The sequence below is a fragment of the Artibeus jamaicensis genome, unplaced genomic scaffold (assembly GCF_021234435.1).
Source record: "Artibeus jamaicensis isolate MK-2021 breed Jamaican fruit bat unplaced genomic scaffold, CSHL_Jam_final contig_464, whole genome shotgun sequence".
Classification (NCBI taxonomy): Eukaryota; Metazoa; Chordata; class Mammalia; order Chiroptera; family Phyllostomidae; genus Artibeus; species Artibeus jamaicensis.
The window spans coordinates 18,670,989-18,691,828 of record NW_026521842.1 but is presented as its reverse complement, the minus strand read 5'-3'; the positions used below and the strand labels follow the sequence as shown (position 1 = coordinate 18,691,828).

The 20,840-nt window shown below is 50.7% G+C and overlaps 1 protein-coding gene across 2 annotated transcripts; it reads left to right on the top strand.

Moving 5' to 3' along the window:
- The first annotated feature begins 1,859 nt into the window (after positions 1–1,859).
- NUTF2 (nuclear transport factor 2) lies at positions 1,860–19,591 on the top strand. Of its 2 annotated transcripts, none has more exons than XM_037162582.2 (5): positions 1,860–1,966; positions 13,735–13,862; positions 16,933–17,004; positions 17,084–17,182; positions 19,069–19,591. In XM_037162582.2, the coding sequence occupies exons 2-5, from the start codon at positions 13,764–13,766 to the stop codon at positions 19,180–19,182; spliced, it is 384 nt and encodes a 127-aa protein (XP_037018477.1). In that variant the 5' UTR covers positions 1,860–1,966; positions 13,735–13,763; the 3' UTR covers positions 19,183–19,591. The 2 variants fall into 2 exon arrangements, with proteins under 2 accessions (XP_037018477.1, XP_037018478.1); XM_037162583.2 differs by lacking the exon at positions 1,860–1,966 and adding an exon at positions 2,187–2,440.
- The last annotated feature ends 1,249 nt before the right edge of the window (positions 19,592–20,840 follow it).

Here is a 20,840-nt window from a genome sequence, read left to right as displayed (position 1 = left end):
ACACTGGGGACCTGACCTGGACCACAACACAGGAATGTGCCCTGACTGGGAATCAAATCGGTGACCATTTGGTTTGCAGGCTGGCACTCAGTACATTGAGCCACACCAGCCAGGATTGCTTCCATCTTTCTTTAAATTGGATGTTGTAGGGATGAGATGACATTTTTGTCTATAGCTCCAAGTAATTTTGCTCATCCAGTGGGGAGAAGCAAAGGCCTATAATGCTACCCCTGTTTACAATGGGTGTTGGGCGCAAATGGACAATTCTTGGGCTCCAGAAAACATTATTCCCTTATCTGTTACTTCAGGAAAAAGCCACTTGCCTGGAGACCTTCCCTGTGGCCGGGAACTAAAAGGACTCTAAACTGTTTCTCAGTCTGTGCTCTCTTCCTTTGCACTGACTTGAGAAACAAGTCTGTTGGGGAAGAGGAGTGGGGCATAGGTTGTGAGGGTGCCTGATTGGGGAAGAGACTGGATCTCTGCCTTTCTAGGGTTCTCTGTTCTTCTGAGCCAGCTGGGACTGAAGCCCTTTGCCAACAGGTATCGGGCCAGTCTCTTGCATGTCCCCACTTTCCTTCACTAGGAATGAGGGCTTTACCAGGCTTGGGCCATGCTCTTTAGTGTCCTTTTAGTTCCAGTTTGTCAAAGGGACCTTAACACTTGCCTTGGCCACGTGAACCTCTCAGCAGCACTCCCAGGAAAATTGTGAGAGCCCTCTCTGACCAGGAATTCAGTGTCCAGAGGGAGATTATGTGTACATAACCTAACCAGTGTTTTTGTTTCTTGTGGGAACGGCTGCTCAGAGCTAGAGAGATCCCAGATGTACCACAAACAGGGCAATGGAGAGTTCTCACTGGCTGGGTAATAAAAGCATGAGACGAAGCAGTACAAGCGTGGGATTCAATAAGCTAGGCCTGGTCTTACCAGCCATCCCTAGGAGGGTGGGGTGGGGTTGGTGAAGGTGCAAAACTCTTTTGGTACAACAGGAGGACTGAGAGATCTCTGGCCAGGAGGGAAAGCATGGAACTGCCAGAATCCTTGTAAAAGCTGCTTACCTGTGTCGTTACACCCCCATCCCCTCCCCGTTTAGCTGTAGGGCATTTCCACCAACTGACCTGACCTAGAGGCAGGCCTTCAATGTTTGCGTTGCTCAGGAAACAACTAAAATGGGCGTTGAAAGCAAAGGGCAGGCTGGTTATTTAAATCACGGAGAACCTTTGGATGAGTCAGTTACTTCTCTTTCCTTGTCAGTAAAAATGAACATCTTAGGAGGATGTCTAGGAGACTTCAATTGTACAAGTCTAAGAGAAATTTGTCTTCAGCCGAACCCCATTTGAGGTTCCACAGCCCCAGGAAAGCCTTGCCCGCTTGCAATCCGCTTTGGGCCAGAATGGCGGTGTGGGGGGCGCAAGAACATTGGGACAGCAGGAATCCCGAGCTGGTCTTGAGCACCTCTCGGAAAGAGCCGAAGGGGCGACCCGAGCATCAAAGAGAGGGGGTTCGCGAGCGGAAACACTCCAGGGGCCCTAGGAGGGGCGGCTGGGCAAGCTTGGGGCCAGCCAGGCTAGGATCCCACGGAGGCGGGGCCAACCTCAGAAGGCTGCGCAGGTTGGGTGGGGCCGGCCCAGCTGAGACCTAGCGACAACAGAGTCCTGACCCTCGCCTGGCGCCAACCTCGGGTGTTCCAGAGGCTTCCGCTAGACCACAATTCTCAGGGGCCCGCGGCGGCAGCCTCCCTCCTAGTTTAGTCTCTCCTCCCGCCCGGGGGGCTGTGTCTGGGCCTCGGCGCGCAGCACGCTGGGAATCGTAGTTTTCTCCGGGAGGCCCTATGCCAGGAAGGAGCGCGGGGGGACTGCGTTTCCCAGAGTGCAGTGGGGTGGCGAGGGAAGGCAGGGGGAAAGGGACAGTCGGTCGCAGACCGCGCTGGGTTGCCGCCGCCGCTGCCGCCATCGTGCCAGCCCCTCGGGTGAGTGTTGGGTGTAGAGCACCGAGGCGGGGGCTGGGACGCAGGAGCCGCTCTCCCAGCTGCCTGGAGCCTCCACTGCGAGTCCCTGGGCGGCCCCTCCCCTCCCCCCTCCCCCCGCCGGCGGCCCTAAGCCGCGCGGGGCCAGGGCCATGTGTCGCGCGCGGCTCCGCCTCCCGCCGGTCCTCTTGAGGCGGTGGCTGGGGGGAAGCAGAGAGACAGCCAGGCGTCTGTCCGGGTCTTATTGTGCACATAGTGGGTGCATCGGACTGCGCTAGGATCGGCCTTTTTCTGTTGTCCAGACCATTCGGATGGGGCTCTCCGGTCCCCGCCCGGTCTGGCCTAATCCGGCCAGAGTCCCGCCTGAGTCCCGCAAGCTCTGCAGGCAGGCCAGTGGGGTCTACCCCATCCTTACGTCCTGCTACCTGCCTGCGAAGGATCCGGGGGCCCCCCGGCTCACTCCGGAATCAGCATTGGGTAAGGGCGCCTACCTGTTTGAGCCCGGGGTTAGGGCTCTTAACCGGTTCCCGACCATAGCCTGGCTAGGATGTAGGTGAACGTTCCTGTGTTGTCTGCCCGCTGGGAGTGAACAAAGCCTTTACCCTCCTCTCCCAACTCTGTGGAACGCATGTGTAAGTTCTCCTGCATGGAGGGGAGGGGGTTCGACATGGGATTTTAAACCCCGATCAGCCTTGGAGTTGGAGGATCTGGCCTGATGTGATGAGGCAGCTCCAGGCTGGATGGCTCAGTCCCCGCCCTTCTGCCTCTCAGTGACGAGCCTGGCCCCAGCTGTGGTGGGTTGGCCCGCCCTGTTAGTGGAGGAAGGAAGCCAAGGAGGTGAAGTTGGATGTCTGAGCCTACAACACAGTTAGACCACCCCAGCACACCTTAATCCTCGTATTTGCCTCTCCCAGGGTCATCTGTCTTCCTCCCAAAGAGAAGGGTGATTCCACAGGAATGGTGGTGATAAGGTGTGATTCAGTGGAGAGGGAAGTAGCATCCAGTCCTGAGATTCATGAATCCAATGCCAAACAAGAGGCCGGGCTGGTAACAACATTTGGGGTCAAGCACATTTGGGCTGTGGTACTCCAATTCAGACTCTCTGGGGCCTTCTGAAGCCCAGGTAGAATTAGAGCGGAAAGCTGCAGAAGGTCAGGCTTCCCTCACTTGCTTGTTCATTTCCCTACAGTTGGAGTAGTCTGTGAACAGGTAGTAAGTTGGGTGGGCCTTGGGAAATTGCTCTTAATAATGACTCCAGTGACCCCATTGAATTTTGGGAGAAATGGCTTGTCTAGCCATAGAGTAGTCATCTGACAAGCTTTGTAAAGGCACGTTTGATTGGGTGATATAAGGGACCGGGCCAGAGAATTCCATGGGATTTTTGGGAGAGACAGCTTGTCAAACCTTGATTCCTCTGAGCCAGTATGGCTTCTGAGCCACAGCTCTTGCAGGGAATATAAAAGCAGCTCAGTCTCTGCAGACCTGGCCTCAGTAGCAAGCAAGTCTCTTAAAGGAGTTCAGTTAGGCCCATGGTGCAAAAAGTCTTCACCTCTGGATTACCACTTCCTCTCCCCCTGCTTGTGTATCTTTACTGATCATTGGTGTTATCTTTTGTAAAAAGACATATAGTCTTTATTATATATTTTTTCCCATTACCATTTAGTCTCCTTATATGCCTGCTTTCCCCAGCAATCCCCACCCTGATCATTGGGTTTTAGCCTTGGAAGTTTTCCTGCAGTTGAATTGCTCTGCCTACCTAATCATTCTCCCTGGTTAGGGAGGGTAGGTAAGGGTTAGGGTTCTTTCTAAACTCAGCCCTCCTAGTCCACATCTCAGCACATGAGCACATGGAAGTCAGATTTATTCAGCAGGCCTGATTTGCCAGCGGAGGTAGGCAACAAGGAGGGACTCCTCGCAAAATGGATACAGGATCAGTGTGGTGGAGTCTTAACACTAAAACCAGTTTCATGACCCTGTCTGGATCATCTGGATTAGTTCTTTCTAGGACACAGATTTCAGGTGAGCTAGGCTTAAGGCTGTGGATTAGTTTTGCACATTCCAAGGCCCTGGGTGGCTTGATCGGTAGGGTTTTCTGCAAGGTCAAAAAGATACTGTTCCTTCCTCAAGGTTACACAGGAATAGGAGAAATTCCATTCCCTCCCTCTTCATTCCAGTCCTGTAACTTCTATGTCTGGAGTCAGTGAGGCATTGCTAGGCATCTGGACCCCCCAGAAGTCCTTGATCTTTCTGGAACTTGGCAAGCCATGTGAGTTTCAGAGATAAGAGAACCATGAGGTTCTCCAGAACCATTCTGCACCTTCTGTTCTTGTCGGGCTGACTTGGAAAGTGGGCCTTGGCACAGGGCAGTTGGGATGTGGCTACATAAGCGTGGGGGCAGGGTGTGGGGATGACTGGGTTCTCAACCAGCTCAAAACCAGGTTCTTTAGTGACCTGGAGCCCCCCTCTCCACTCTGAGCCATGACTAACTTTATTCTGTTGGCTTTAGAGTTGGTGGGTTGGGATGGGATGAATAATATAAGAGATGGAGAATTCTCAAATCTTAGAACCAGAAGGCACCTTATATCAAAAAGTTCCTAGGGAACTTTTTTCCCTCAGTACGGAATACTGAGGCATTAGTGTATTCTTTGAAAAGATTTTTTTCCTCCTTTCTCACCAGTGATCAGTTTTATTCAGCAACCATTCTTTGGGCCCTTTCTGTGTGTCAGGCTCTGGGCTAAGGCTGGAAGTAAAAAATGAATCCTGTCCAGTCCTGGTGCTGGGGAAAGGAGGTCACGGTAGTAGGGGGAACAGGTAAAGTTGCTATTATGGGCTATATAGCTAAGTTGAAAGGACCTACAGCTACTCTTGGCTCTACACAGAAGAGGGGACTTCTGAACGATGAGAGCACCAAAGAGGAAAAGCTGTGGGCGAGCCTACTCTCCTCTTCTGTACACAGAGCAAGGTGTACCTCCAGACGGCGGGCCCAGGAAAGTCTGGGGCCCCTTGAGCGAGGCTCTCATTAATTGCTATGGCTGTCGAATCTAGCTGCTGTCTTCTGTAGCCTGCTCTTTCTCCATCCTTCAGAGATCTCTGCCGGGTATTCTCCCAGTGCCTGGGAATCTCACCAGCATTTTGCGGTCTTTGGCCTTCCTATTATTCCGTGCCTGGAGACTGAGTTTGTGGCTTCTGCCCCTTTAACTGAGACCTCAGGTCACTTTTTTTCTTTTTTCTTTTAATCGAGATTCCCTCTGTCTTTTGGTAGTTTGACCCTTTGGTGTCTCGTTGTCAGTCTTTGACTTTATCCTGTTGGAGTTCTTTGTGCTTTTCTGATGTGTAGATCAATAAATTTGAGATTTTGGCTATTTCCTTAATTACTCTTTCTATCTTACTGTCTCAATCCTCTCCATCTGGGACTCCCTACATGTGTATGCTGGTATTCTGATGGTATCCTAGAAGTCTCTAGGATTGTTCATTTTCCTTTTTTTAAATTATACTTTACTGATTATGCTATTTTTAAAGAGCCTCTCACACATCCCCAACTGGGGACCTGGCCCGCAACCCAGACGTATGCCCTGACCAGGAGGCAAACTGGCAACCTTTCAGTTAGCTAGCTGGTTGACAGTCCACTGAGCCACACCCTCCAGAGCCCTGCCCAGTACTCCTAGAGTGGTACCTGTAGGATATCTTCCCAGAGTGAAAGAGAGAGCCACCCTCCCCAGGATGAAAGGGAATAGTCCTTTGAGAGAGAGAGGGGTGCATCTGAAAAGTTTCCCGCAGGACAGACATTGAAATGAAAGGTGGGTAGAATTTCTGTATTCTGTAGGCTGGGGTTTAGCTGAATCTCTCATTTTTTTTCTTGTTACTTTTCTTCTGGTGGGCCATTGAGGATGTTTGTGTGTTTTAAATTGATTTTGTGTGAGCCACCCCTTCCCCGGCATTGAAATTCAGTGATTCTCTTGCTCTGACCGTCGTGGCAGGAACTCATGACTCCCTCCCTGAGGGAAGCGAGCAGCATGTCCAGGCCTGTGTGATACTCTGGTCAGCACCCTGATGCCTTCCCTTTTCTCACCCTATCAGCTGGAATGTGTCTTCCTGGAAAGAACCCTTTGTTCAGGTCTGGCTGTGACTAGGGAAGTGTCTTAGTGGCCAGGGAAGAGGGAGAGGGACACAAAAGGCCTAAGGGTGCCCCACCCTGCTGGCCCCAAGGCTCCCATCACTGACTGTTGGGGAACTTGCTGTGGCTGCCCTGAGCCTTACTCCTTATTTGTTGCTGGTCCCTGCTCTGTCCCGGCTCCTGAAGCTCAGGCTGGAGAGAAACTTCCCTGAGGAGAGGGCTGTTTCTAAGGTGCTAGGGAATTGAGGGCTGTTTGCTTCAGTAAGTGGGGAATTCTGGAATGTTTCTTCCTTATAGCCTTAGATAGGCCATCAGAGCCTCTGGGCAGAAACTGCTCCCCCCAGAAGTGTGTAGAGACGTCATTTCCACTTGCAGAGGCAGATTCAGGCTCAAGGGGATGCAAGTTCTATTTTCCCTATGGCATAAAACTGACCAGCTAAGCATGTACTCAGGAGCTTTGTGTCCTGAGGGTTGTGGGGCTTATTTCAGAGAAGAAAAGGTCTGGGCTCTGTCCTTCACCATCTCATCTTGCCACCTGTATGCTTCTTGCTCTTTGAAGTTGGCTCTCAGCTGTTCCAGTCCAAGCCAATTTTGTGGACATTTTAATGCTGGCTATGCCAGTGGCCTTGTGTAGCATTGAATTTTTTCTTAACCTTTTGGTTTCCTTATCCACAAAGTGGTACTAAGCATACCTACTCTACAGGGTTGTGGGACTCAGACAGTGAAACACACACAAGTGCCCCTGGCTGGAGTGGCTCAGTGGGTTGAGCACCGGCCTGCAAACTGAAAGGTCGTCAGTCCTGTTCCCAGTCTGGGCACATGCCTGGGCTGTGGCCCAGGTCCCTGGTTGGGAGCTTGCGAGAGGCAGCCAGTGGTTGTTTCTCTCCTCCTTTTTCTTCCTCCCTCCCCTTCTCTCTGAAAAGTAAATAAAATTTAAGAAAAAGGAAAGGAACACAACTGCTTGGCTAACAGGAGGCATTCCCTCCCCCGCTCCGGGAACTCCACCTCCATCCCTTTATTAGCCTGCTTGTCTCAGTCACAGAGTGTCACAGTGGTATTGGCCAGGCATGGTGGGGGCAAGCAGAGGATGGGGTGGTCACTTAAGGGCTTCAGACCACATTGGGGGAGCCAAGTCTGTGTGTACCTAACCAGCAAGTTCATAGGTGGGAGTTGGCTGGGCCCCAGAGATCTGAGCCACCTGGGAAAGGAAGGCTACTCGGGGACTGAGTACAGAGCAGAGATAAGAATGTGGGTCTCAGAATTTAGCTTCTGGGCCAGCCAGGGCAGCCCCAGGCAGCCCTCCCCAGGCAGAAGTGGGAAAGGCCACTGAAGTCCTGGAGGCACCCTAGGCTGAAGCGGGAAAGGTCATCAGGGTCCTGGAAGCACCTCAGCCTCAGGGGTCTGCCCCAGAAAGGGTTCCGTCCTGGCCAGCCGTTCAGGCATCAGACCTTGGTTGATCACTCTCTAAGACTTCAGGCAGAGGAGTGGTGACCAGGCAGTCGCTCCTAGGTCGAGGCTTCTTCCTACCGCTCTATCTAGGGTTCACCCAGGAACTGACAGTGGCTCCTTACAGCTGAGTCCTGCTTTATACCCTCAGCTGACTGTCCCTAATGCCCCCACAATTACTGATGAGATACCATGAAGGAGAAGAGGAGGAGCAGGGTAGAGGTTAGGCCTTCGAGTGTGGAGTTGTGTGCCTGCTGTTCAGCCACAGCTGTCCCTCGGGTGACTGACCAGGACCTTGGGAAGGAGAAGAGGGGGTTGGTGCCAAGCCCCACTTGCTACATGCCTCAGACAGACAGACAGATGGCTGGGTGCACCACGGACGGTTGTTTCCTGACAACTTGGACAGAAGACGTAGGTGGAAGGGAAGTGGGTCACTTGGCCACTTACATTGAGCTGGGTTTGCCCAGAATTACTACTAGTTCTCCAGAGAAGAAGGTCAGGCCTTGGCCCTGCACATTCCCGGACTTAGACAGTTACTGAGAGCCAAGCCAGGCACCACGGGAGCAGGGATGCCCTGCTCAGAGACAGGCCGTAAACAGGGTTGGGCAAAAGTAGGTTTACAGTTATGAGTACACAAAACAGTTCATTTTTGTATTACTTTCTGTACAAACTACTGTAAGTCTGCTTTCCCCCCACTCTGCAAGAGTGACAGTCTCATGCAGTGACAAATTCTAAGAAAATACATGATGCCCCGGCTGGATGTCTCCATTGGAGTATCATCCTGCGTGCCAAAAGGTTGCCAGTTTGATTGCCAGGTCAGGGTGCACACCTAGGTTGCAGGTTCGATCCCAGTTGGAGTGTACAGGAGGTGACCAACTGATGTCTTTCTCTGTCCTCCCCTTGTCTTCCCTTCCTGCCTCTCCCTCTAAAATGAATAAGCATACCCTTGGATGAAGATTTTAAAAGGAAGAAAGAAAATAGTACATGATGGTGAAATGAGTACTTGGGCAGCTATTTTAGACCGGGTGGTCAGGGAAGGTATCTGTGAAGAGGTGACATGTGAGCTGATGCACAGGGTACAGGGAGCCGGGCACATGGAGGTTTAGGGAGAGTAAGAGTGGGCAGGCAGAAGGATTGACAGTTGCAGGGCCCTGGGGTGACAGCAGGCCTAGCATGGTCTGGAACAAGAAAATGCACAGTGTCTGTAGAGGAAGGGGTTGGAGGGTCAGTGGCAGGAGACAAGGCTGGGCAGCCCGGAGGGCAGGTCCCTCAAGGCCTCGAGGTCAGGGTAAGTGGTTCAGACTTCATCGGTGGGGAGTGGGAAGGAAAGTCACTGGAGGGTCACCGGGAAGTCAGAGGGGCAGTGTGTTCCTGAGGAACAGGTACCCTGCAGTTCTGTCTGGTGGCAGTACACTGTGTTTCCCTTCTTTCCCTGTAATACATGCCTGGGCCCTGGAGGTTTAAGCCAAGGCTGGCTGTCAGTCCCACCTGTTGGAGGGGTTCTTCCCAGCCTGTATGCTTCAGGGCTGTTCAGGGCATGGCAGAAAGTAGATGTGAGGCTAATGGCCACTGTTGGTCTCAATTTCAAGGACCCCACTATAAGCTTGGCATATCTGCTGACAATCCAGTGGCCTCAGTGATGGGTCCCTAAACATGTGAGCATCTTTCTGTGTATCAGTCTGGGGTTAGTGACATCCTCTTGCCTCTCCTGCCCCAGTCCCTGCCCGGGTTCGCTAGGCCAAGATCTCTTTGCTTTGCTGAGATAATAGAACAGACTTGTGACTCTGAAGGTTTGAGGGAAAGGTGAGATCATCTCCCATGAAAACGCCGATTGTTGAGTGTGGAAATCTGCCTGGTGTCTTCTTAGGAGGCAGAAGTCCTGGTTCAGGCCTGTCCTGCGCTGTCTGAGAAAGCCAAGGAGCCAAGAGAGCAGGGCCCCAGCTCTTTGTGCTGTTCTGTGTGCGTTTCTTTCTCTTTTTTGTTCCTTTTCATTTTTATCTTCAGTTGTTACAGGGGGTCTTGGCTGTGGAGTCCACTGGTTCCATCCAGTTCCACCATCTATTAGGTTGGTGGCCTTGAGTAATAAGTTCAAGTTAGCTAACGTTGCTGAACCTCATTTTGCAGGGAGTCAGGGACAAATGCATGCAAAGCCCTTAGCACATTTTTCTACCTAATACACATTAGTGAAAATGAGATGTTATCAGCTGGACATTGCTATTTCAAGTTTTGTCACTGGAAACACCCCTTATTTCAGGATAAAAATGAAGTTTTTCTGTTGCCAAAAGGCATCTTCTGGGCCAGCAGTTTTACCCTGGGGTCTATGACTGAACCTCAGGAAGTGTAAACAACCTGAAATTATTCACAAGGCTGGGGCATCCTACCACTGTGCAAGTTTATTGGGAGAGGGCCACCGTTTTTGAGACACTCTTAGAGGGTCTTTGAACCCACAGACCTAAGGGTCAGAGGAAGCTGATGCTCAGTGGCTGAGAGGCCATCAAAGTCATTTGGGTTCGAGGAGCCTGACTTCAGTCAGCCTGCGGGCTTCTGGGGTGAAGCAGGAAAAGGCGTGGTCAGTGGCCCTCTTGCAAGAGCTCTAGGAGAGGCCATCATAAAGGTCAGTTCCCAATCTGCTGGGAGGTCACCTCTGCACCTTGGTGTTTTGTTTCTTTCCAGGTGTGTAAGTGCTTGGTTAGTTCTGGTGTGGAGTTGGATTGAGGTAGGAGAGAATGGCTGGAGAGGCGGGGACAGGTGTGGCTGGCCACCTGTGGGGTTTGGCTTTTAACCCCAAGGCAACGGTGGTGCTGTAGGGGAGCGACACAGCCAGCTCTGTGGTTTATAGCTCAGGGATGCAAAGGTAGTGGAAAGAAAGCACAGGCCTCAAGCAGAAGACCCAGTGGCAGCACTGATCTGCTGGATGAACTTGGAACAAGACAGACCACATTGCTGAACCTGTTTTCCCGCCTGTTAAGTGGGTGACAGTGGAATCTGACCTTATGGCTGTTACAGTCATTTCGAGGAGATAAATCAAGGTCAAGCAGACTTTAAATGACATTGATACTGGCTTTGGGATCCCTGCTTGGCATTTTTAAAGCAAAGGTCTCAATCCACATAGGGTTTTTTGGTTGTTGTTTTTTGTTTTAATTTATTTATTTTTAGAGAGGGAAAAGAGAGGGAAAGAAAAATTGACTGGTTGCCTCCTGCACGCCCCCAACTGGGAACCTGGCCCACAACCTGGCCATGTGCCCTGACTAGAAACCAAATCAGCAGCCTTTTGGTTTGCAGGGTGACACTCAGTCCACTGAGCCACACCAGCCAGGGCAGTCCACTTAGTTTTGAGGGTTCCTTCTCACACTTTCTGGGAGACCCTGAGCTATCCAGTTCCTCTGGAAGGTTCACCCTGTCCTGCTCTGCCCTACCAGACCAAAGGGTTCTTCTGTCCTTTAGTCCCTCCACCCTCTTCACTCCACCACTACTTCTGCCAAGTAGTTTTTGTATTAGCAAGTTATCGCATCATTTAGAACAATATTGGAAAAAAACACCCACCCACACACTTCCTTTGCCTCACCAATCCACCACAAGTGAGCCCTTGTCTTTGGATCAGCTTCTAACCTTAGTTCCTCTTACCCTCCAGCTCTGGCTTCCCGATTTCCTGCCTTTATCTCTTTTCCTTTTCCCAGATAATTGCTTGTGCTGTTTCTTCCGATTAGCACACTCTTTCTCCAAGACCTTCTCAGAGGGCTGCCCAGCCTTGCTCAGGGCAGAAGGAGAGATGGCCCTCATCCATTCTTTCAGCTATCCCCCTGCCCCAGAGCTCTCAGGGGCTGGGCGCAAGGCATCTTGCGGGTAAGATGCAGTGGGGTCGGGCTGCAGCAAGTGAGCTAAGCATAGTGCACACCAGGGTGGAAGGGGCAGAGATAGGTGGGGCTGTGCCCTGCCTCAAGGAATCCAAGTCTGTGTGTGGGTATCCCTTGGAAATGTGACCAAGACAATACAGCTGAGACTGGCTCTTGGTCCTATGCTCTTCCCATTTGTTGATTTGTTTCTTGGCAGAGTGTGAACTGGGACATACCTTGTGTTCCTGTGTAACAGGCGTGGCCCAGTCCATGGTCTCTCCTCTGCTTATTTTAGACTTTCCTGGACATTTCTTAGTCATCCCAGCACTGAGCTGCTATTTTTAGTGCCACCACCTCCTAGGAGACCTAAAATAAAGCTGGCTAAGCTTCCTGGCCCCTCATTGGCTGGAGTTATTGGTCACATGGTAGAAGATTGGCTGGATTGGGAATGGGCTACTGTCCCTCCCCACTGGCTCCTTGGCCTTAGGTGAAGTCACAGGGACTGCAGTGAACTAGCACTTACCATACTGAGCTGAAGGCTTGACCAGGTTCCCTTAGGGAGGCTTCATAGCCACCTCCAACATACGGAGGAGAAGGAGGCCAAGGCCCTAAGAAAGGTAGTGACTTGCACTACCTCCTATCATTGTTACTGGTTGTCTGCCAGGGTCGAGCCCACCTCCTCACTGCTGTTTCAGAGTCAGTCCTGTTGTCAGGAGAGAGGGCCGGGCCCCTCTAAAATTCGCCAGCTACAGGGCAGCACACGAGTCTGTTGTGAGTCTGTTGTCGTGGATCCTGCAGTAGGATTGGACTCCCCTCCCCGGGAGGGGCCTACCAACACGAGAGCGACTCCCTCATCTGGCAGCCTTGGTCGGGCTGTGGTGCCTGTAGCCAGGAGTGGGGCTTCCCCTTCCCCTCAGAAATTGGAGAGGGACCGCCCCTCCCAGCAGAAGCAGTGCTGAGGGTTGGGGGATGTGGCGAGATGAAGTGTCTCCTCCTCGTGGCTCCCTCCCCACATCTCTCATCTATTATTTTGTGATCACCTGAACTTGTCCCTGTCCCTGAAAAAGGTGGGGGCACTGCCATTGGTGAAGAAAGGCTCCAGAAAGGGCCAGGCATTACTCACCTTAAAAATGTAAACTGCCCCCTTAAGACTACAGGGAAGTGGTTGTCATTTGCTGTTTTTGTAGCAGATGGAGCCTTGAGGAGCCACCTCCTCCAACTTTCTCTGGGTCTTCCTCTACCTGCCAAGAAAGCACTGGGGCAGTGTTGAGGCGCTGAGGGCTGGGTCCCAGCAGGACGAAGACAGGGCCCAAGGGCTGTAATACAAGGGTGGGGGGGACAAAAAAACCTGGAATTTATTTATAAAAAATCATGTATGTAGTCTTACATGTTTAAACTTCAGTCACCTTCAAAGTACTGTCTGTTTGATGCAATACACCTATCAAGCCATTTTTCCCACTGCTCACAACAGTTTTTGAACTCATTGATTTTGATGCCTTTTAGTGTTTCTGCTGGTTTTTGTTTGTTTGTTTGTTTGTTTCCCTTTGAGGATTTTTTTTCACCTGGGGAAACCAAAAAATATTGCTCGTGGTGAGATCGGGTAAATAGGGAGGGTGGGGCACAGGGGTCATGCAGGTTTTGGTGAAAAACTGCTGAACACTCACCACAGTGTGGGCAGATATGCGCATAAATCACCCATCATTAAAAAGAGACAAACACATTGAAAGAATCTTTCACTGAAGCCAAATGTAGCCTCTCACAACAACGCCAGCTGGCGCACTGATACAGATGGGTTCCTACAGCACTCACCTCGCTGGGAAGCCTATACTACAGGGGGCCCACCCTCCAGAAGATAATTCTGGGGGTTTTTTTGGGTTCCTCCGTTGTAGAAGACACTTCACACATAGACACCAGTAATTATTGCTGGCCCACAGGGTGGGAAGAATAGCAACAACTCTTGCCTTGCAGGTCATTGAGAAGATTGAATGAAAAGCTACGGGGGGGGGGTAGCTCCTCCTTAAAGGTTTACCCCATTATTGGGCTTTGAGAGACCTGCCCTGACCTTCCTTTGTCCTGGGTCCTCCTTCAGTACCCATCATGTGTGCTCCATGACCCTGGTACCTCTCTGTCTCCTCAACCAGAGCTCCTGAAAAGAGGGGCTGTGTCTGGTCCACTTCTGGGCTTCCTGCACTGGTCTGTGTTGGGAGGGGTCTCTACCAATTGTCGGGGGCCTCTTCATGTTCCCTATGAACAGAACTCAGCAAAGGACTTCCTGCTCAGGGAGACCATGGAGTGGGGTGGGGTCAGTGAAGAGGCAGCAGCTGGCTACCTCCTCCTCCCACAGTACCAACACTTCCCCTCCCTGTCTGGTCTTGCAGGTCTCAAAGAGGCCGGGTGACGCTCCAGAATGGGAGACAAGCCAATTTGGGAGCAGATTGGATCCAGCTTCATTCAACATTACTACCAGTTATTTGATAATGACAGGACCCAACTAGGCGCAATTTACGTAAGTCTGCAGCTCTAGGGCCAGAATGGGACTCTAGGGGATTAGTTTGGTGTTGGGCCACTTTATCCAGTTCACAAGTTCTGGCAGCCCTCACTGAATTGGGTTGCGTCCTTCTGTCTGAGCTGTCCACAGGACAGGGAGCCTGAGGTCTCACCCTGCTAGCTGGTTCACACATTTCCTTCTGTCATGTTCCGCAAGAGTAGGAATTCTGTTACCCTGGGCAGGGTGTTCTGGGCTGGCCATCCAGGATTCCGGACGTGCCAGTGTTCTAGATTGGGAAGCAGCAGGCGGAGGCTAGGGCTCATGGTGCCCTCTGGAGGCAGCTCATGCGCATCATCATTGCAAAGCTGCGCTCTCCTGGAGGCCCCAGGTCTGGCTTCTTTTAAGGGGAGTCAAAGGCCCCTTAGTACTCATGGGAAACAAATAGGGTTAGCCCAGGAAGGCTGGTATGCCTTTGAGAAACCCCTCCGTGCAGGCAGAGGGCCAAATCCAGCACAAGTGCTATTTGATTGTCACTATCAGAGATCAAGAATTTTGTTTTGTTTTTGTTTCTTTTGGTTTACAGGCTGGTGTTCAGTCCACTGAGCCACAGCACCCAGGGCTTGTTTTTGTTTCTTGTATGTACCCTAACCAGGGATTGAACCCGCCACCCTGGCGTATCCAAATGATGCTCTAACCAGCTGAGCTGTCCAGCCAGGGCAGATTGAGAATTTTTAAAACTTGAACTGATTTGATTCTGGGATCCCAGCGTTTTTGCCTTGTTGCTTCTGCTGTGCTTTTGCTGTTTTTAAAACGATTTAATTTTTAGAGGGGAAGGAGAAAGAGGGAGAGAAACATCGATGTGCAAGAGAAACACTGATTTGTTGCCTTTCACATGCCCTCAACCAGGAACCTGGCCCTCAACCCAGGCGTGTGCCTTGCCCAGGAATTGAACTGGCAACCTTTTGGTTTGCAGGCCAACACCCAATCCACTGAGCCATATCAGTTAGAGCACCCTGTTGCTTTTGCTTTTTTTTTTTAAGATTTTATTTATTTTCAGAGAGGGGAAAGGAAGAAGAAAGAGAGGGGAGAGAAACATCAATGTGAAGTTGCCTCTCGTGTGCCCCCAACTGGGGGCCTGGCCCACAACTCGGGAATGTACCCTGACTGGGAATCAAACCAGTGACCCTTTTGGATTGCAGGCCAGCTCTCAATCCACTGAGCCACACCAGCCAGAGCCGTGTTGCTTCTTAATGTCAATTAAAGCAGGCCTACCCCAGAGAATAGAGTTAGTGAAGTTCTAAAAGAACACTTCGTGTATCTCATTTTACATAATCCTCAGCTCATGTTCCCTTTGAATATCAGGAAACTGAGACTCAGAAAAATAAGTCACTTGCTTAATGTCACAGTTGTTGAGTAGCAGAGGCACTTCGGAGGTTTGCCCCTGGTGGCTGTCGAAGGGAAGATCTGGAGGGGGGGGGCAAGCCCCCAAGGGAGGCTTTGTCAGCTTCCATCTCTCCCTGACCCCATGGCATCCCCCTGGAAAGGGCCTCAGTGGAACTCCGCCCAGGCTGGATAGTTAGTGATGAACGTAGGCTGTTCCCCAGTTGTTTCTGACTGCTCCGGGACTGTTGCCGGCTGACCACACAGCTGGATGGCTTTGGCCAAGCCTTGGCCACATACGGCCAGCCTGGGGCTCGTGCATATCAGAGGTCAGAAGACTTTTTTTTTCCCCTTAAAGAAAGATTTACTTTCTCACAGTTCTGGAGGCTACAGTTCTGAGATTGAGGTGTCAGCAGGGTCGGTTTCTTCTGAGGTGTCTCTTCTTGACTCTTAAACAGCCGTCACCGTCCAGCGTCTGCACACGGCCTCCCCTCGGTGCTTGTCCGTGTCCCTCATCTGCTCTTCTTACAGGGGTGCCAGTCCTGTTGGGCTGGGGGCCAGCCTCATGGCCACGCTTGACTCTGATCTCTTCTTTTAAAGGCCCACTCTCCAAATACTGTCACATCGGGCAGTACGGCAGGATCAGGACTTCATGTGAATTTGGGAGAACACAGTTAAACCCATAACCGTGTCTCAGTGTTACTTAAAACCCCTCCTCATTGTATGACTTTTTTCTTTTTTTAAGATTTTATTTATTTTAGCCCTGGCTGGTGTAGCTCAGTGGATTGAGCACAGGCCTGCGAACCAGAGGATCAAGGTTCGATTCCCAGTCAGGGCATATTCCTGGGTTGCAAACCAGTTCCCTGCAGGACAGTTCCCAGCAGGGGATGCATGAAAGGCAACCATACATTGATATTTCTCTCCCTCTCTCCTTCCCTTCCCCTCTAAAGATAAATAAATAAAAATCTTTAAAAAAAAGAATTTATTTATTTGGTTTTAGAGGGGAAGGGAGGGAGAAAGAGGAAGAGAAACATCAATCAGTTGCCTCTCTCATGCCCTAAGCTGGGTACCTGGCCCACAACCCAGGCATGTGCCCTGGCTGAGGATCCAAGTGGTGACCTTTTGGTTCAGTTCACAGGCTGCCACTCAAATGACCTTTTGGTTTGGTTCACAGGCTGCCACTTAATTCACTGGCCACACCAGCCGGGGCTATATGACTTCTTGGAAAAAAAAAAACTGGGCCCTGGCTGGTGTAGCTCAGTGGATTGAGCGCAGGCCTGTGAACCAGAGTGTCGCGGTTCGATTCCCAGTCAGGGCACATGCCTGGGTTGCAGGCCAGTTCCCAGCAGGGAACACATGAGAGGCAACCATACATTGATATTTCTCTCCCACTCTTTCTCCTTCCCTTCCCCTCTCTCGAAAAAATAAAATATTTAAAAAAAACCCAAAAAACTGGGAGTTGGACTTATTTAATAAATTTACATTATGTTAATTTTTCAGAGCCTGAGCTCTCGGACAGTGGGGTATAATTAAAGAAATTGTTAGTATTGTGAAGTTTGGAAGTCATCCTCAGTTCCCTCCTTTACAGACAGGGAAATCGAGGCATGGACTTACTTCCTCAGGAGAGATTCTTTTTAGGGGTCTTTTCAGGACCTCAGAGATCCTTTTGGTGCTCTGAGGCCCTGACCCCAAGTTTCCTGGTTTTCAGATTGACGCATCATGCCTTACGTGGGAAGGACAGCAATTCCAGGGGAAAGCTGCCATTGTGGAGAAGTTGTCTGTAAGTAAGGGCCAGGGCAGGGCTGCAGGCAGCTCCTTCCCTGCTGGCTGCAGCCCACTACCCATTCTTTCTCTTGCAGAGCCTTCCGTTCCAGAAAATCCAGCACAGCATCACGGCGCAGGACCATCAGCCCACGCCAGATAGCTGCATCATCAGCATGGTTGTGGGCCAGCTTAAGGTAATAGTGCTGCTAGGGAGAAGAGGGCAGCCCTGTGCCCCTGCCATCCCTGTGATGTGACCTGCTTATCCAGGGACACCCAAGAGACTATTTAGAGCTGTAGTTCAATATAGCAGCCAGCTACATGTGGTAATTTTTTATTACATTAATTAAAATGAAATAAAATGTGGTTCCTCAGTTATACTAGCCATATTTCTTTCAGGTTCTCAGTCACTGGTGGCTGCCTATTGGACAGCACAGACATAGACCATTTCTGTTACTGAGGAAAGTTCTAGCAGAGAGCACAGGTTTAGATCCTTTTTGGTAAAGGGAAAAAAGGTGTAGGAGCAAGATGAGTCTGTGGTGCCAGGTGACTGGGCCATGATACCACCTGAAGGTGTAGGTGAGCCTTCTGTAGGCATTGACCTTGGACATGCCCTCCTGGAGCCCGTGCTGCCGCTCCCTGAGCTGGCTGCTGAGCGGAACAAATTCCCAGAACTGCTTCTCTCCACATTTTTTCTTCTTCTCGAGGCCTGTCATCTTCAAAGGCTTTTTGTGACCTCTCAGCACCTCTGTCCCCACCCCACCCCCCGTGAATTCTCCCATGAACTCCTACCTGTTGTGCTTCAGCAGACTGAAGCCAAATTTTTGGTTTCCAGAAAACCTGTCCTCCCCAAAGCAGAAGAATTGGCTGCTCCATGACAGGGTCCCAGCCTCCTGGGATGTGTCCCGGTAGAAGGTCTCAGACTAGCAGGCCTTCTCCCTACGCCAGGCAGGGCTTCCTTAGTCTAATACCGGGGTTGAGGGAGTGCTCAAGGCTGTGCATCAGACTCAGAGGGACCTTACTTGTGGCCTGTACTTCGCTGTCAGCGTCTCCTGCCTGTCCACAATGCCTTGCCCCTTGGGAATGAGGAGGTCTCTCCACAGTGCTCAGTGCCCACTTTGCCAGGCTGGGCTCAGTACGCAGTGCCCTTTCCCACGTGGCTTCAGGTTCTTCTGTTTCTGTCCCAGCTCGGAGTCCTCAAAAGAGTGATTTGTTTCCTTGCTGATAATAACTCCCAGAAACACCGGTGTTATTAGAGACACCTCCTACCCCATCCCGGTCTGCAGTTTGACTGGAGTGGAGGTCTCTTTCTTTCCTTTTTTCAGTGGATCACCTGATGACAAGGCTTGTGTGTTTCCCCTGCAGAGCTGTGATCTCAGTGTGAACTGGGTTTTGAGCCATTTCTCACATGTTTGGCCACACTCAGCATTTAGCAATTGCTTGTCTTGATTGGATTAACTGGCATAATCATACACAAAGAGTGTTTGGTTTTTGCCCTGGCTGTGTGGCTCAGTTACTTGAAGCGCTGTCCCATATACCAAAAGGTTGTGGGTTTGGTTCCTTGTCAGGGGAAGGTTGCCATTGTGGAGCAACCTAAGTTTTGGACTCAGTCCCCATCAGAGTGTGTAGGGAGGCAACCAATCAATGTTTCTCTCTCATGTCGATGTTTCTCCCTCTCTAAAATCAATGAAAAAAATCAAACCTTCGGATAAGGATTAAAAGAGTGTTTAGTTTTTACAAGACGAGCATGCAGAACTCTCAAACTGGTTACTTGTGGCCAGAGGCATGGGCTTAGAGGCAGGTACGTTCTCTGCTCTTTAGGTGTATCTATTTAGGTGAATTGTTCTGCACTTTTAAGTGCATATAGCGGCATGAGTGCTGTCTGTAGGCTCCTGTGTGCCCAGTGTAGTGTTTCATACATTAATCAATTCACAGTCACAAGTATCCCTTGTCTGTACTAGGATTTGAGTCCAAGACAATAGAGCCTGATCCCAAAGTCAGCATTCTTTGCCCAGTGACCCTACCACTGAACTCCCTTCCTATTCCCTGGGCCCCTCACTGAATCGTGTTTCTTTCCTTACAGGCCGATGAAGACCCCATCATGGGGTTCCACCAGATGTTCCTATTAAAGAACATCAACGACGCTTGGGTTTGCACCAATGACATGTTCAGGCTTGCCCTGCACAACTTCGGCTGACTTCCTCCCAGCCAGGCACTCATGCTGTTTCCTCCTCCCTCTCTTCCTGATACTATTCACACTCCTCCAGATGCTCCAAATATCATACACAAATGAGCAGGGCCATGGTGGGAGTGGGCGCAGTGCGCCGCCGCCGCCTAGGTTTTGTGCATGATGTTTGGACACTAGACTAGTTACATCTGACAGGAGAAGTTTGTGTTGTACCAGCGCATGCCTTGGAAAGACTTAAGTAATGCAAAAGGTTGTCTTTTTTTTTTTTTTTTTTTTTAATCTACTGACAAGTTGCTCAAGTTGCTCTAGTAACCCAAAGAAGTGAAGGAGAAAGCAGCTGCCTCACCGCCCAGACATTGATTTGTTCAGATGTTTCAATGCCTCATGATACAATAAAACCACAAAAGTTTTCTTAACAGTTTAAATCGTTTTAATTAGTTTAATAGTTGGCTGGGCATCAATAACTACCTTGCCCAATTGGCTCTCTCATGTCTCACCCTTCCACCTCTACCCCAACTCAGCAATGCCTATTGCGAGAAGACTGCCGAAGCAGCACTCTGAGCTAGCTTCTCTCAGAAGCCTGGTAGGGCATAGTGCTCCCCTCCCCAGCCCACCTGGTCTTGGGAAAGTGAGCTGCAGACAGAGAGAGCTACAGTCTGGCCTGAAGCTTCCCTTGCACTGAAGCCTCTGTAGTCAGTTCTGACACCTCCTGTGACCTCTACACTGGGTAGGGTCAGGGCCCTAGTAACAGGACATACGACCCAGAATCCCACTGAATATGGAGAGGCCTTGCCAAAAATGGCCCATCAGGTCCAGGCCCTCTGAGCAAAGGTTTGAGGGAGAGGGGCCTATTTTATCCCCAGAAGGGTTAGGATAACACCGAGGGAACCCCACAAATACCAAGCCAAGAAGAGGGTAGTTCAGAGCCTGTACCACCTGCTTTATAGATAACTTTGCTCAAAGGCAAGTTCCCAGAACAGCCAGCCTGCAACACCCACAGATCCAGACCTGGTGGTTTGTAATACAGATCGAGAGCTACGAAAGAAGGCAATCTGAGTTTGAGGGATTTGTGCTTTACGATTTCTCACCTCTTAGACCTCAGCAAGGCATCATTAGGCCTCCCAGTCCCTTCCTAACCACACACCTCATTGTCTTCAAATCCCAGGAAGTCTTAACTATTGGGACAGTTTATGCTCCTCAGTTTGGGGGGACAGAGGCCTTGCCTATGGCAAATCTAGCCCTTTAGCTCTGAGACCTGGTGGTGTAAACCTGGTGGCAAGGTAGCAACCACAGGCTAAAACCAAACCCAGGGCTTCAGCTGGTGCCGTTAGGGATTTTAGGACTGGTGAGGGCACCATAGCTATGCCTGACCTGTGCCCCCCTTTCCCTCAGCTATGGATGGAGGCCAAGGACTTCCTCAGACCCCTAGAGGTTACCTAGCTGTACTGGGTACAGGGCCGGATGATACGCTGTTTGATAGAACAGCATATTGAGCAGATTTCAGTGGGACTGATATCTAGGTTGCTGTGTGTTGGGGGTGGGGGAGAGAGGTAGGTGCCTGCTGCCTCTTAAAACCACCCTGTATAAAATCTGCAATACAGCTTTTTCCATGTATCTGTGCCTGAAATGTCTGCAATAAACAGGTGTTTGTAAACTGTTGTTTGTTT